Source organism: Colias eurytheme, chromosome 1 (assembly GCF_061535395.1).
Source record: "Colias eurytheme isolate Ceu_HAF_F1 chromosome 1, ilColEury1 Martin Lab GWU primary, whole genome shotgun sequence".
Taxonomy (NCBI): Eukaryota; Metazoa; Arthropoda; class Insecta; order Lepidoptera; family Pieridae; genus Colias; species Colias eurytheme.
The window spans coordinates 12889359-12907045 of NC_142980.1; the positions used below are offsets into that span (position 1 = coordinate 12889359).

Consider the following 17687-nt stretch of genomic DNA (forward strand, 5'->3'; position numbering starts at 1 on the left):
CGTGCTACAATTTGGAATCCATATCGATGGACCGATCAGATTAAGGCTGCTGGCGGATTCAGATTGGCGATTCACATCACGAGTGTAGCGGAATGCCAGGAAACAGAGAGATATGGCGGAACATCGTGAAGCGGGTAACATCTACCCCCCTAGAGTGATATGACGAAGAAGAAGAAGTCCCAAAATGGATGGAATGGCAGTACTTTTTTTAGTTATATTTTTCATCCTAGACTTATTGAGAAAAAAACCATATTGGTGTTTCTTAACGGACATAACTCGTATTTAACGATGCATTTGTCCAATTTTTGCATAGAAAATGGAAATTAAGACTGTTTTAAATATTATAAGAATGCAAAATATTTAATAAGTACTATTTTTTAATAATACATCCCCGATTTATTGTATTCCAATCATCATTTTCAAGATTCTATTGATAACTATAAGTCTTCTCCAAGTGTAAATAACTGGAGAAACGACATTAGGTACAGTCCATAAATGGGTGTTCATAACTGGATGTTGTCCAAAACTGGGTGTCCATCATTAGATTTTTCACTGTCCAACACTGGTGCAAAAAAGTGGTTTTTTAATTTATAAATAACTTCATTATTTATGCATTGTAATCTTTTTTCTAACATTGGTTACGTTAAACTAACATTGAACTAAAGGTACCTATAACTAAACAATATCCAATAAAGTTAAAAAACCTACGAGAAATTTGCAAAAAACTTCAATTTTTTCCTTAATCTGTACAAGACTGGTGCCGTTACGTTATTATACTTATGGATGCAAACGATAATTATACGCATACGAAGCAAGTCGCCAGCGGAAATTATTTATTGACACACTATTATGTACCTACTTGTTTTATGTAGTCGTGTCGCAGATGAACCCGCGGGCAAAATCAATGTATATCATGCGTTTTTATTATGATGCATGACCGCCTCCTTGGTAGGTACAGTTGTTGACGCGTGAGCGTAGCACCGAGGGGTCCTGGGTTCGATTCCCGGTGGAGACGAAGAAAAATGTAACGGTCTGGTAGGACACAGAAGGTTGATCATCTACCCGCATGTCCCTCAATTTTCGTATACCTTCGGTTGATAGGTCATAGTAGTTCTTTCCCTGTTGGGCTAGTGACAAGGAAATTGCTTGAACATTGGACAATACATGTGTATATTGAGACAATACGTACTGTGATTTTCTTCAAGAATTATGATTCGTCTATTAAATGTCCTCACGTCTTTGAAATCTGCTCAACAAACCCCTAAACAACCCGCATCTTATCCCCAGAAAGTTACTTATCGATTGGGGTAGTTTCATTTTAGTTTCAGCGCCATCTATAGAGTTGCTTGAAAAATAATTATATTCCCTGTTACGTTAAATAGGTACTTATCCAATAGAATAGTCACTTGTATTTAGTGTCGAGTCAAAAACTGGAAACTGATAAAAGCTTTCAAAGCCATACAATAGTTATTTTGTATATTTAAAGATGTCGCTATTTTTAACGTGCACTCGTTTCTAAAACGTACCTATAGATGTCACTATTCTATACAAACACAGAACATTATACATATATTATTATTAGTCTGTGTACAAACTTTTGAATGTTTTCTTTAGGAAATAAATTTTCAGTTTGCGTGTAGATGTCGTCAAAGATGTCGTGTATGTTTCTAAATTTATCACATATTTACTTGTGTAATTTATGTAGGATGTGTAATTTATCATAATTATCTAGGAATCACAGGCATCTCGGAGACTAGAAATTTATAATGATATTAATTATTATGCAATGTGGTTTAAACACTGCATATTACATAATGATTATAATATATACAAACTTAAAATATTCACACACATATATATTATTATTTATATTTATACAAACTTATACTTTCTTTTTGATATCCAGATTCCAGGCACATCCAGGCATTATGCAAGAAATCGAAAAAAGTGAAAATCATTTTTTCCAGCGTCTGTTATTCATTTTCATTATTCTATCGATCTAGACAAGATCTAGACACATATTATTAATTTATTATCATAAATGCTATGAAACCCACACGAAACCTTTATTAGTCAGTGTAGTCTTCTTCTATGAGTGTTCTTATTCCACTATTCATCTAAGCACTATTTTCTGAAATCTGAAGGATATTTTGACATGATTTTGACACAAAATTTATGCAACATTTCCACTAGGACTTCTATTTCAAATTGCATTCAAAATTTCTCTTCTTATCAATTAAACCAAAGAGTCAAATGAAAGTTATTTAATGTTACAAAAAGTGCTGCAAATTTTATTCATTATGCTATTCATTTCTCCTTATAGATCATCTTGTGATGAAAACGAATATGAGTTAGAAAACAAGCCTCTCTTGAAACCTGATGAAATTATTTACCTAGTCGCTAAAGAAATTAGGAATATCAAACCAAATAATAAAAGATTCAGTCGAAAAGGGCAAAAAGAAACAACTCGAATGATGCGAAATGAATACCCTGAAGATGTAGCAGGTAATTAAAAATTGCCAAGGGATGCTTTTTACTTTATAAACATGCCGTGGAAAACGTATAAGGCATATTCTTTTGCGCTGTTTTTCTATATACCTTAAAACAAATTTGGCGCTGTGTGTGTTGGAATGCATTTGTGCAATGCTGAACTGTGGAATGGGAAATTTCGAAATTTTCATTTTAAATTTTCTTGTCTGCTGAAATCCAGACTTGGAAATTGGTAGTTTAGAAAAAAGTTGTAAAGCCCTCGTTTCCGCTCAGAAACATTGGCGTGCGACGGTACAACATGTAGTTTAATATAATAAGTTTCACTTATTGAACAACAAAGACAACGTTGCACAACACTAACGTTGTCGTTGTTGAGCGTCACGTGTTGCGTGCCGAATGTATCAAAATGGAAAGGCTTTATTATCTCTAGAGTGTCCCAGGCAAGTCAGCCGTTGAGCTACTCGATTCTCCCCCATGAATGCGATGCGATTTTTCCTAGCTTAGATGTTATGTGTTTTTTCTTATATTTAAGAGTAGCCTCTTGACGATCTTTCCTAGAGCATTCTGTATAGGTAAATAATTTCCAGAGACGAACGAGGAGGATCTAACGAAAGCGCACAAAGTGTGGAGCCGCTGGGGGAAGTGGGGCGAATGTTCGGTGACGTGCGGTGACGGCGTCATCTCCCGGTGTCGCCTATGCGTTGCTGGCCGGTGCGCGCCCGGCGAGGTGGAGGAGCAGCACCGGCCGTGCACTCGCACGCCTTGTGTTACTGCCTTTGATGTGAATGAACCTTTAGAGGCTGAATAGTATTGCTAGAGATGGGTACAAAATGGGTGTGAATGGGAGATTAGTCTTGTGTGGCCTTCGAACTTTTAGACTGCGTTTCTGCCAGAGATGTGCAAGGATGCGTAGCGAGGGATTTTTGTAAAGAACCAATAGTATCGCTTCAAACGCTTAATTAAGGGATATGATTGGTTATTTACCAACATCTATCACTACGCACACTACTACTAAGCACAACATCCTCGCATCTCTAATGGAAATACAGCCTCAGAGGCCGAAATGGGTAGAAAATAGGAAGGTGCATGGGTGATGATGAGGATGTTAGTTATGAAGTTCCTGGGGTAGAGGTTTGGTACTATGTAGGGTTTGTTAATGCCTAATTAAGTGGGCCCAAGCTTTAAATGTGGATAATTGAAAGGTCGATAACATATTATGTCTTACGACAATTTCTAAAGGGTGTATGTACATTGTGTATGATTTTCAACTAAGTAAAGGGCTCTATATAATTAATTGCCTATAATATTATACTAGTAGAATTTAGATAGTTAAATTGTTACTGTTTCATAGATATTGAGCCTTAATTGTAATCACGTTATTTGTAAGGTTTCATAAATAAACACCTTTTGTATATTTGCTCAGTGTATTTATTTTCCTGTGTGATAAGAGAGAGAGAATAAAGAGAAAAAACACACCTTATAAGAAGTTCTCAATATTTTCACGCTACTTAAGTGCGGGCGGAAAGCTAGTGTATTATAAAGCATATAATACACTAGCTTTCCGCCCGCGGCTTCGCCCGCGTTTTCAAAGAAAAATCTGTTCCCGTAGGATTTCCGGGATAAAACCTATCCTATGTCCTTTTTCGGGTATCAAAATATCTCTATACCAAATTTCATGCAAATTGGTTCAGTAGTTAAGGCGTGATTGAGTAACAGACAGACAGACAGAGTTACTTTCGCATTTATAATATTAGTATGGATGCTGACTAAAGGACTCTACAAGTACAACAAGTTTATCATTTTGACGACTTACAGTGAATTTGTTAGGGGAGACCTGTTTGTGCAGCTATACAATGACTTCTGAGAATGAATAGTGTTACTGAAGATCAAACAAACTGTTCTAAGAATCAGCAAAGTACAGTATGTAAAAATCAGTATTCAGTAGGTATCTAGATTTCATTGTTGATAACTGCAAGACGAGTGAACCGTGTTGTTGTAATTTCTAGAAAATGAACTGCTTTCCCGTGATATTTATATTACTTTTAATTTTTGATATCGTATCACTATTGGAAAGTAAGTATATTTGACGATTATATGCTTAAAATTATTCAAAACTAATACCTAATAACTTAAAACACCGTCGAATCTTGCATGATCTAACCTTCCTATTGAAGACCATAAATAACCAAACCGACATCTAACATAGGGCTAAATGCACCAAACGAAAGGATATGTCGATTATTTAACGAATGCAGCATAACAAAACCTAACATAATATGTAGTAATTAATAATATCAAATCTTTTTTATTTTTTACTTTTCTGTTTCTGAAGTCGGTTTTTTAACGTAGTTATTTGTATGTTGTATTTTGTTTTCCTTTTTAAAATTGCATTAGAATTGTGAGTGTGTAAATTTCAGCTTATTCTGGCGGTAAAAAGTATCCTATATGACTCTCTAATCTCCACACAGGCATAAAATTTATACTTACCACAATATAATCACTCCGTTTCGATGGGAAAGAAGATAAAAAATAATAAACCTTTTCAATTTGATTTCACAGCAACGAAAGAGCCACCAAAAGAGACCACCTCAGTGAGTTTGTACAAAATATCACTAAGTGACTATCACCCAACTCCAGACACTTGGGACTCGAAGCGGGACAAAATTATGAAGTCACTATGGGTTTACCGACCTCCTTCATTGGTATTTGATTATTTACTTCATATTTATATAATAGACAAATATTATTTTAGATTGAGTATCTACAATAATAATTTATGGTACGGGAGCTACCAACGTTTTAAAAAAAGTCATTTTAGTATAGTTGGGTTTTTGATATGCTGTTTCTCTTGCTATTTCGGTTAGAGTCCGGGCTGTCTGGCTGGCGGTAGTGATTGCGTTTATTAGTGCGCATCTTATCTGCACAGGAAGATATACTTAACTTTAGTCATTTTTTAACGCGTAATTTTTAATCTTTTGCCATTAGATAGATCCATCAGACATAATTTTTTTAATGCAAGACGTTTTATTCGTTGTTAAATGGGTGCCATACGCAATTTTTTATTTAAAATAATTAAAATGTCATCGAAATAAGTGAAATTACATCAACATGAGTCCGCTTAAAAGATAAGTAACTAATAACTTTATTACTTATATTATATTATCCTTTTTTAATACTTATATTAAATAATTAGTAAACTAATATTTTTAATAGATGCTTTCATATTTATTACACTTTTGGGTATTAATATGAATTTGATGATATGTATTTGGTTTTTATCAAGTTTACATTTAACGTCCTATTTGAGGTTCGTTGGGAAAAGGAGGCACCATGGTAGATTGTTGCAAAAAAATTGTAAATAGTAAAATGAATATTATATATAGTATAAGTAACACAGTGATTACATTATCCTTCACGGGGACTCATGTTGATGGAATTTCACTTATTTCGATGATATTTTAATTATTTTGAAATAAAAATTGCGTCTGGCACCTATTTAACAACGAAAAAAACGTCTTGCAATAAAAAATGTATGTCTGATGGATCTATCTAAAGGCAAAAGATTAAAAATTACGCGTTAAAAAATGACTTTAAATTAAGGATATTTTCCTGTGCAGATAAGATGCGCACTAATAAACGCAACCACTGCGGCCAGCCAGACAGCCCGGACTCTAACCGAAATAGCAAGAGGAACAGCATATCAAAGAACCAACTATACTAAAATTCTCTCTTGTCAACGTTGTTACCTCCTATACGATTAAGTTAGCTAGTGCTAAGTAACGTTTAAATGGCTGTTATGATGAATGAATTTTTGGAAGCAATTTTCTTAATTTTTCATTCCTTAAGGGTGCGTATAAAGCAAAATTACCAATCTTCTATTAGATGATACGTGTAATATTCAAGACCAAATCTAAAAAATAAAATATATATCAAACTAGATGATATGTTCAACGATTCTGTTCAATCAAAATCATAAAATATTAAAATTGACTCGATAAAAAAAAATCACCAAGTTAGCTCTAATTTCCACACTTTTACGTTTTCTACTTGACATGGTAATACTTATTATGATTTTTTTTTCATAAAAAATTATTTTAAAACATTTGCAAGATATTTGTCAGAGCATTTTGTGTAATTAGGTACTTTTAGTTTTGGTTTTATCTGCGATAAACCACTTTTATCGTGACAAAACCAAACGTTTATCTCGAGAAAAAAAGAGCGCCAAAGAAAAAAACGAAACGAAAAAAAACGAAACGAGAAAAAAAAAGAAACGAGGAGTCTAGTTAAAAATCGAAAGACCGGGATTTAATGGTAAATTTTCAAACCATTATTTCTAAAAAAGCATTTTTCGTCAATTCTCAATCCTCGATACCTCACCTGAAGAACTTTTCACGTAAAGATAAAAATGTTGAATTGATTATGATGATTATTTGATGGATGAAATAGGTTAATAGACTATTTGACTGACCGGTTGGCTTGGTTGCCCTGCCTTCCAAACCTGAGGTCGTGGGTTCGATTCCCACCCGAGGCAAATATTTGTGTGATGAACATAGATGTTTGCTCTGTGTCTGGGTGTTAATTATCTATATAAGTATTTATTTAAAATTACATATTATGTGGTTATCAGCCATCTGGTTTCCATAACACAAGAGAAAGCTTAGTATGGGATTACCTAGATCGTGCCGTGTGTGAAAATTGTCCTGAAATATTTATTTATTATTTATTATGTTACGTTCATTAACGGTTAACCCTTTCAATTATTTCATGAACTGAAATGTATTTTAACAGAACGTTTTAGTATTAATGTAGGAATATTAATGTGATGCTCATCAAACCAACCATTATTATTAGGATTTTAGTTTGATTAATTATTCGTATTAAGTAAATAAATAAAATTAAAACATACATAATTACAATGAAATCTATACTAATATTATAAAGCTGAAGAGTTTGTTTGTTTGATGGCGCTAATCTCAGGAACTATTGGTCCGATTGGAAAAATTATTTCGGTGTTAGGTAGCCCATTTATCGAGGAAGGCTATATCACACTAAGACTGACAGGAGTGGAGCACTGCGGGTAAAACTGCGGGGCACAGCTAGTGTAAAATATTAAAAGATCTATGTGTTCAATTTTAATATCTACTATTAATTATTCTGGTAATTTGAAAATTAAACAATATGGTACGACTAAATTTGACTTATAAATAATTCTGTTTCACAGCAGACGCAGCTATTAGAAGATCGTGATGTTCAACAAGTGGCCTTTAAAGCGCCCCATTTGTTGACGAGACTGGCAAAGCCGTTTGAGTTTGGTGCTGATCCTTATTTTAGTAAGGTATGGTTTGTTTATATTTATAACTAGCAGTCCGCCCCGGCTTCGCCCGTGGTACATGTTTACGTTTTCTCTACATAAGAACCATCCTCGTACTTCAAGGAATATAATAAAAAAAGAATTATCGAAATCGGTTCAGCCGTTCTCGAGTTATGCGCTTACCAACACATTTTGCGATTCATTTTTATATATAAGAAGATTTATGAGACTTTATAACCAAATTATATACTCTAACTTAAAAAAGAGCGTGTGTGCCGAGCATACGTGTCAGAAGTGAAACTTCATTAGCAAGATTCTAAGATACCAAAATCGTCGCCTTACTTCATGACGTGACGCGACCTTGAAATTTTACTCTCAACGCGCCTAAAGAAGTTTCACTTCGAAAGCCTCATCAAAAACGGTTGCGTAGTTTTAAAGATCTCAGCATACATGGACAGAAAGCGGGAAGCTAGGTACTTTGATTTATACTAAAAAGCAATGCGAGGTAGTTAGATTCTTTTTAAATTAAGCATGTTTGTGGACAAAAATATAGAAAAATTGGCCTACGTTTAAAATGAAGAGCATGCGTTTATCATATTTATTTTACAAAAAATCATTGATACATTATAACTTTAAAATGTATTTGATACCTATGTGTTTGACTAGAAGCCCTATTGTTTTGTGGGAAGCTTGCTATGATTGTAATGTGTACTTAATGCAAATGCTGTGAGGCAGCTTTAATCAGGTTTATGTCTCTATTTATAGTGTATTGTAGGTAAAGAGGGTTAGACACAGCTCTGGAGACGTTTTCACGTGCCAGATCTTGGGGGATTGATGTATTTACTCATAGATTAGTATTCCTGTATGGTAATTAACGACGATGCTTAACATTTCATAGAGTTTAATAAAAGTAACTCGGATAAGTGGTGCAGGGTGCTCATGTCTAGAGAAAGAGAGATGTTGTAGTCCAAATTTGTAGAGTCCATGTGAAAATATTACAATTGGGACTCTACGGTTGTTAGAGTTCAGGAAATAGTAAATTAAATAAAGCATAAAAAGAAATATAGAGAGCAGTATTATGTAGAGCTTTGCTTAAATAAATACTTATTATGTTTCAGGGATACTTTGAGCCATTCGAGAGAAGACACAGGCCAGTCACGCTTGTGGCTTTTAGAAAAAATGGAAAAAGTGGATACATGCCGCGTAGAAGTGTACGTTTTAGTTTAAACAATTCACAGTAATAAGTTTAATTTGTAATGTTATAATTTAAATAGATACATTAACTCCAGTAGGTAGATAAGAGTAATTAAAAATAGTCATAAAAATATATATGAGGCTTGTGATTTTAGCGTAGCATTCCTTATTTTTATTCAAATCTTCGTAAAACTATAAACTCAAATACACAAAATTGAACTACATACATTTTACTAATTAAATTAATAATAGTCCCACAACACACTTAAATTCTCTAAAAGGCCACTGCGTGTTGGACCTGTGTCCCCACGTAAGCCTCCAGGACCAGGATCTTTCTGTTGGTGGTGCCCGTGTATTATGGAGAGGGAAATAAGGATAAATAAATTACCTACATATTATAATCACAACATAATCTAGATCAACAAAATATAACATCCATTCTAAAATCTATATCCACTCAATGTTTTTTTCAAGAAATGATTACGATTATTATTATTTACAGGTGACAAAGCATGATTCATCTGAAATAGCGGAACTCCAGTCGCCTTACAATGAAATTGGGAGCCTCTGGCAGGAAGAACCAAGCGTGTACAGTACTTAAGTCGTAAAATAAATAAATAAAGCTTATGTTTGTTTCATTTATTTCCTGATTAGCGTGTTTGTTTTATAAACAGTTCTACGAATTTAAATAGTCATCGTAGTAAAAGAAAATTATATCGTATAGTTTGCTAGATAATGTTATTAGAAAAAGTTTTATCTTATTATGTTCACTGTCTAGTGTTAGACGGTGGCTAAACAAGTACAAAATCACACAAATACAAAGTAGGTCTAAGAAGAACACATTTGTCATTACACCTGATTGATTTCACGAAAAATGATACACGAGCATCGGCATTGGCCTGGTAGCCTTTTGGATGGGAAGTCAGCAGATAATCCACCGAAGAATCCGGATCACTCACTCAAACAACTACCTACGACTTACTACCACATACTACATTCCATTAAAATCACATCTAAACAAATTGCATATCTTATATATAAAAATGAATCGCAAAATGTGTTGGTAAGCGCATAACTCGAGAATGGCTGAACCGATTTCGATAATTCTTTTTTTATTATATTCCTTGAAGTACGAGGATGGTTTTTATGTAGAGAAAACGTAAATATGTACCACGGGCGAAGCCGGGGCGGACCGCTAGTCTTATATATAAAAATGAATCGCAAAATGTGTTGGTAAGCGCATAACTCGAGAACGGCTGAACCGATTTCGATAATTCTTTTTTTATTATATTCCTTGAAGTACGAGGATGGTTTTTATGTAGAGAAAACGTAAATATGTACCACGGGCGAAGCCGGGGCGGACCGCTAGTCTTATATATAAAAATGAATCGCAAAATGTGTTGGTAAGCGCATAACTCGAGAACGGCTGAACCGATTTCGATAATTCTTTTTTTATTATATTCCTTGAAGTACGAGGATGGTTTTTATGTAGAGAAAACGTAAATATGTACCACGGGCGAAGCCGGGGCGGACCGCTAGTCTTATATATAAAAATGAATCGCAAAATGTGTTGGTAAGCGCATAACTCGAGAACGGCTGAACCGATTTCGATAATTCTTTTTTTATTATATTCCTTGAAGTACGAGGATGGTTTTTATGTAGAGAAAACGTAAATATGTACCACGGGCGAAGCCGGGGCGGACCGCTAGTGACTTATAAAAAGAGGTTTTGATGTGGTTAATAAGAGAATAAAACCTTAAAGCTAATAGAAACTTAAAAAGTGTAATCATGCGTGTCAAAACAATTAAATGTCAGTTGTTGATTTTCAGAGTTTCGATAGAAAGTATTTCGTTTTCATTTTCTTAATATGCAAAGGAAAATAGTTGATGCTATAAACCGTGTTCAGTTCTCGTTAGAAATGTAAGTTTAATTTAATAATTAATACCGCACGTAGTATCACTCCTTAGTATTTGTAGAACTTAGAGAAATGTGTTTAAAATGACAGCATTTCCCTTACACATTTCTCCTATATGAACATTCTGTTCTGTTTAATAATAAACGCGTTCGTTATTATTTTCCGTGGCTTACTGTAGCAGAAATGTTATTTTAAATAGAAAATCGTAATGGAAGTAAAATATTATACCTTTTTTTAATGTTAATCTTCTTTTACAAAAAGCTTATTTTTAAAGAGCTGTTTTTTTTTTCAATATATTCCAACTATGTTCATATTAGTTCATATTAGTTTTATATTCTGCACATATTTTTGATGTAGGTAGTGGTTACGGTTAGCATGATAGAGGTCTCAGGTTTGAGTGGCGGATAGGACAAAATATTTTTTATTTAAGTAATTTATTTTATGTGGTTAAACATTTGTACATAATGCTAGCGCCCCGGCTTCGCCTGTGCTAATAGGTAGCCTGTAACACTCAGGGATCACGTACTTATCCAACTATGAAAGAAACATTAATATTTGGTAGAGTAAATAATTTATCCATATTAAATAGCTTCAGTCAAGGTAAGGTATTCTGAAGTGAATACATTAATTACATTGTGAATTACATTTACTTGTACACACTATTATTTTAAATAATAATCGAATCGATTGAGATCGATATCAATGAGTTCAGTCTAGGTCAACCCGACCAATTTTGTGATTAATATTTTGTGGAGGAGACTACTGAGGAGTGAGCTACGCCTAAAAATTATGTATAAAAACGTCCCTAGACTACAATGCATGCAGCATGACATGCGTTAGCATGCTGCATGAATGGTCGTTTAGATCAATGCTGAAAATGAATGACATTCAAATTACGTGCTGTTAAATAATGAATCTTTCTACTTACTATTCTGCAAGTTAGACTGACATGCAGCATGATCGTTTAGATCCACTGCTGCCATGCAAAACCCAATGCGTTTCATGCACTTATACTCAGGCTGGACGCGAACTGTATAAAAATGAATGATTTGAATTTTTTATATGCAGCATGACAATTCACGTAATGATTGCATTACCGTCTAGGGACTACTTAAGGTCTACCAAGGATGGCATCTACGCATAAAACTTATGCTATCCATTATGGACATTATATTTTCCTGAAAATTTTAAACCATGAAATTTCGTGATAAAACAATTTTAGATAAATATACCTACCAAAAGTGAATGTACCTACGCAAGTATATAGTGGAAAATGATAAATAATTATAATAATTTCCTTAAGAAATTCGACCGCTGAGGGTTTTCAGTGACCTAGTTAAAGTATCGCTTCGGTTGCGGTGGTAAAGAAGCGTGTGTTAATCCTGTTAAAGAAGAATATTGCACGCCTCATAAGCGAAGCGTTGAGGTGGGTAGGTACTACTGTCGCTTCGCGCAAAACATCTGATTTTTCAAACTTAAAATGTCTTTATGTATCATACATTGCACTTGTAAGATAATACATACACACACATATTAAGAAAAAACACTATTTTTAACGTTCATGATATTTTTGATGTCATTTTTGTTATTTAAACTAGTTAAAAAACAGTTTAAAAAAGTTCTGTCTTGGACGTCCGTGTGTCTGTATGTGCGGATCCTTTTTCTTGTTAACACGATAGCGACCGAAATACTTTACTAATCGAGTCTTTTTTTTTCTCTTACGCTTGAGTATGCTCAGGAATAGAACCCTTTCATTTTTTAGGGTCTGATTCGATGTGGTTTAATTGTTATTAAATAAACAAAAATAATAATTAATAAATATTTATTAAAAAATTATGAGGCGTGCACTTTTGGATTTTCCAAATTATTTTCTTTTATAATCCTTCAATGTCTTTTGACGCTAAAAAAATTCGAGAAAAAACTCTCTGCATTATTATCTGCCTACCATCCACGACTCCAAAATATTTATCCACTTTTCCATTGTGCTCAAATAGTATTAGGATATTTAGGAGCTACTCCTACACACAGGATGTGCCAAAATTACCCAATAAATAAAATAATCAGACTCAACCGGGTATTCAAAATCGTTCCACTAATTACAGCCTATTATAGTTTGGTGTTGAGCTCTAATACCAAGTGACGTCTGGACAAAGATGGGGGGTACGGTCGGGTGGCGCGCACACACCACCTGCGTACACACGTGCTCACAACTATATACCTATTAATTCGGCGGATTAATAAACAATATTTAACAGTATGTTTCTCTATGTGGTCACATTCGGACCTACTCCAAAAAATTCGAATCATGCAAGCGCGTAAATATGTCCCTTGAACTAAGGGGCGTGTTGCTATGTGCTGGGATATCAGACGAATTGTGAACTGAATTTTTCCAAGATGTTACAACGTTTGGATTACAAAGATAAGGTATGGAGTGTCTATTGTTTTACAACTCACGTACCTATATAAAATATTTGACAGTTTAAGCTACGTGCAAACTATATTTGAGATAGTTATATCTTATGAAAATTGCTACAAAATAGATTTCGTTATACTATTTTCAATAAAATATATGCTGTTTTTCGGGTGACATCCTGTATGTTGTATGGCTTGCGTCGACAAATATTTCTAGTGCAATGTCTCTATAAATATACTATTCTCCAAATATCTATCAAGTGCAAGGAATGTATTATGATAATAATCGTGATAAGATAATAACAATAACAAGGACCTTGCTACCGTTTGAAAACCGCCCGTAATTTAATTTGTTTGTATAGATTTGTTACTTACGTTCACGTAATATTTAAGGTTTTTAACGTGTTGGAGGAATGAACTGGTAATTACTACTGTACGGCTAGTGAATACTAGAAATCACTGGATGTAGTTTTAAGGTTATTTATTACTGTTTTGCATGTGAGTATATAAAGTAATTAAATAATCTACAGTGATTCAGTGATTCATAATAAAGTTTTTGAAGATTCATAAAAATGTAGAGTCAGAGACAATTTTTTTTGTATCTACAAGAGTTGACGAAATAGATGGTGTTCTGATGATAAATAAAATACATTAATAAATATGGTAGTTCATTTGCATCGCGCAAAATCTATTTTTGAAATAAGGCAGGCTTTAGAATGAATCCCAAATATCCCTATTAAATGAGAAAGTAACTCTATCTGTCTGTATTCTTATGCTTTAACCACATACCGGATTTGATGAGATTTGGTGCACCATAGTTTAAGATCTTGGAAATGATAGTTTTTATCCTGGAAATCAAACGGGAACGGGTTTTCCTTTAATTTATTATGAACTCCACTATAGTACTCTAATTATGTATATTATGTTGCTTAAAACATGCCACCTCACCTAGGCATGTATATCATTGTAAAAGTAGTGGTGGCTCAGTGGTGAGGATCTCAAACTTCAAATCGATAAGTCTGGGTTTGAGACCATGCGAAGATGCAGGAAATAAATCATCTGTGGAACGTATATGAGCTTATGATGATACCATGGCCGAGGGAAATATCATTATTATATATAGAACTAGCGGTCCGCCCCGGCTTCGCCCGTGGTACATATTTACGTTTTCTCTACATAAAAACCATCCTCGTACTTCAAGGAATATAATAAAAAAAGAATTATCGAAATCGGTTCAGCCGTTCTCGAGTTATGCGCTTACCAACACATTTTGCGATTCATTTTTATATATAAGATATAATATTATGTGTACTTGAGATTGTCTTCTTGGCAGATAATTACGCACACTCTTTCCTCTACTCTACCTATTTTTCTATCTGTCTTTTTACAATGTTTTGCAACACGCACAATCAAAACATATATATGTGGGGATGGTGTAAATAAAAACGCCAAATTAGCCCAATCAGTTTATTTCCCAGACACCGGTTAACAAAAATACATTTTAACAATCCTCCATTTCTTTTCGTACCCAGCCACAAAGTCAAGTCATAGATAACCATCAATCTACAGATAACATATCCACAGAGTAAATAATAGAAAAACACAGACTAAAAATAAAGCTAATTATGAAATACATCTTAATATTTTATCCTATTCCCACATATACATGGGTTGATCCAAAAGTAATGATAATCAATATTAAACAAAGTCATTACAGTTAAAATAATTATGTATTTCTCTAGATAGTCTTCTAACTAGATAATATACTTCGATATTTTTTTCCTAAACTAAAAAAAAAAAAAACTTTGACTTCATCAACAAAAACCCCTCTACTGCGGCCATCACTTTGCTGTCGTCTTAAAATTTCTTGCTAAGACGGTGTTTCTTATGCCGAGGAAAGGGATAGAAATAACTAGGAGCTAGATCTAACAAACAGGGTGGGTGTTCAAGAATTTGGAATGCCGATTTTTGAATGGCAGCCATTGCAACTGACGCTTTGTGATCTGGTGCGTTGTCTGGGTGAAACAGCATTCAAGCCCGCATTTTGCCATGTCTCTTTTCCTTACTAACCTACCGCAATCTTATAATTTGGTCTGTGTAGTAAGAGCCCAATATAGTGGCTACCTTGTTAAAATATTCCACCATAATTATTCCTTCAGCGTCCCAAAAAAACTACCGCTTTAATCTATCCCACTAATTTTCACTTTGAATTTCTTCATCGTCACTTTGGAAGCTCCCATCGCAGGCCATTGATTGTTTCTTGGTTTCAGCATAAACATGGTGAACCCGGGTAACATCTCCGGGTCCATGATCACAAATCGTGAAAAAAAATTATCCTGATCTCATTAAAAATTTAGAAATTCACCCTCTAAATGTCGAATCGTTGTTTCTTCTTTTCGTCGGGAAACATTCTGGCACCCACGGTTCACATTCAAATTAATGTAAATACTTGGAAACGTGGCCTGTTGATATGATTTTTTTGTGATAACTTAGTGAGTACATGAGCAAGCAAAAAACATTTATTTTATATTTTTATGTGCACAGGAAATACCCAATTATCATTACTTTTGGATCAACCTAGTATTATGAACTAGCGGTCCGCCCCGGCTTCGCCCGTGGTACATAATATTTACGTTTTCTCTACATAAGAACCATCCTCGTACTTCAAGGAATATAATAAAAAAAGAATTATCGAAATCGTTTCAGCCGTTCTCGAGTTATGCGCTTACCAACACATTTTGCGATTCATTTTTATATATAAGAAGAAGATTAATCTATGGAGATTAATTAATAATATATATGTTTTAAGCCTATGGAGGCGTTATGCGTTATTACATCGTATTGCTATCATGAGTTCATGAGTTACATTATTTGTATAATATACCTACATGATTATCTAGTTTTATTAATAGTCATCAGTGTGTTAATAGAGAGAGGAAATAAGTCCCTCCACTCCCTCGTGATATCGCTTTATAGAACTGTACAAGATGCGTAATCTGTACAAGCCCTTAAAAAATTATTGAAAGTAGACGTTCTGATTGTACGGGAGCAAGGGCTGATATTTATGCTTTCCCATAAAACATTTCAAAAGCGCGATTTAGAAACAACATGGCGCCACCTGGTATTGCTCTGTGTAATGTATACTATTTGTGAGGCCTCTGGAGGAATAAACCATCGCATTAAACTGTGTTAAAGCGTATGTACACGTTCGATATAATTGTGAAAAAAGGGTAATGACAAAAAGTAAAACCTTCGAAAAAAAATTAGCAAATTTTAAAATACATACTTACCGTTCTGAATTTGCTATGAATTTAATCAATTGCATTCAATTATTACCAAATTCATTGAAATTCCTCAAAAAGTATTAATAATATTTAAAACAATCGTTTTATCTTTGCGATAGCTGCCCTTTTTTGTATTTTAATTCTAATATGAGCATAAATTTATCACCATGTGAAAGTAGATGTCGCTACTGTTTCCACATCGAGCAATAAACTCACGATAGAACCCTGCTTCATATGTCTTAAATATCTATTTTATTTTTATTTAATTATATATTTTTAAAGAGAATATAATATGTATATCTAAAGATTCTGTATCTGTATATTTCAAGCGTCCACGTACTGCGGTCATCATCCTAGTTTAAAAGATAGTGTCCCTTTTTCCAAGATGGACAAGGGTGGCGACCCCAAAAATTTCAAGTAAAACTTCAATGTAACTTTTCAATGGACTAATAATAATTAGTAATGTAGTAGACTAATAATAATTAGTAATGTATTATATAGCTGTTATTGTTTATAACTGATTTAATTATAGAAATGTGTGGCAAATGTTAACTAGGTAAATGTTTCTAAATGGAACACGCATTTACGTACGAATTAATCCTTTCATTAAACTACCTTTTGAAACAAATATCTAGAAATGTATGCATCAATGCTGATTTAATTCGTCAAAATGATCATTAATACTGTAATAATCTATGAATTTAATCATTCTCGTAGTTTTGATTATGTAGTTTCTCTATATCGGTCGTTTAGTCAAATACATATTTGTAAATAAACAAGTAGTCATTCGGATATTAATTCATAGCGAATATTGAAACAGTTTCTGATTTTCATTATATGTGGAACTCACATTACATAATATATAACGAAAACGTATCATAATAATGCTTTAATGGTAATTTTGCATAATGATATGAATTGAAGTGGATGATGAATTGGATATTAATATTTGTACCGTTTATTCGCTAGATTTCTTCATTTTACTGGTTGAAAAACGAATAGCGACGAAATATTTATTTCCATACGCTAATTAATTAATGGAATATAATAATTTGATACTCATATATGTTAACATTTTATT

The 17687-nt window shown here is 33.6% G+C and overlaps 2 protein-coding genes across 2 annotated transcripts; both read left to right on the plus strand.

Annotated features, from left to right (window-relative positions):
• The first annotated feature begins 2300 nt into the window (after nucleotides 1–2300).
• Nucleotides 2301–3298, plus strand: LOC149911323 (uncharacterized). Its single transcript, XM_090119247.1, has 2 exons — nucleotides 2301–2505; nucleotides 3078–3298. Exons 1-2 carry the CDS (start codon nucleotides 2301–2303, stop codon nucleotides 3296–3298), a joined length of 426 nt encoding a protein of 141 aa, XP_089975373.1.
• Nucleotides 3299–3320: 22 nt separating this feature from the next.
• Nucleotides 3321–9618, plus strand: LOC149911324 (uncharacterized). The gene is made up of 5 exons (XM_090120003.1): nucleotides 3321–3324; nucleotides 5050–5192; nucleotides 7712–7825; nucleotides 8920–9012; nucleotides 9498–9618. The coding sequence occupies exons 1-5, from the start codon at nucleotides 3321–3323 to the stop codon at nucleotides 9594–9596; spliced, it is 453 nt and encodes a 150-aa protein (XP_089976129.1). The 3' UTR covers nucleotides 9597–9618.
• The last annotated feature ends 8069 nt before the right edge of the window (nucleotides 9619–17687 follow it).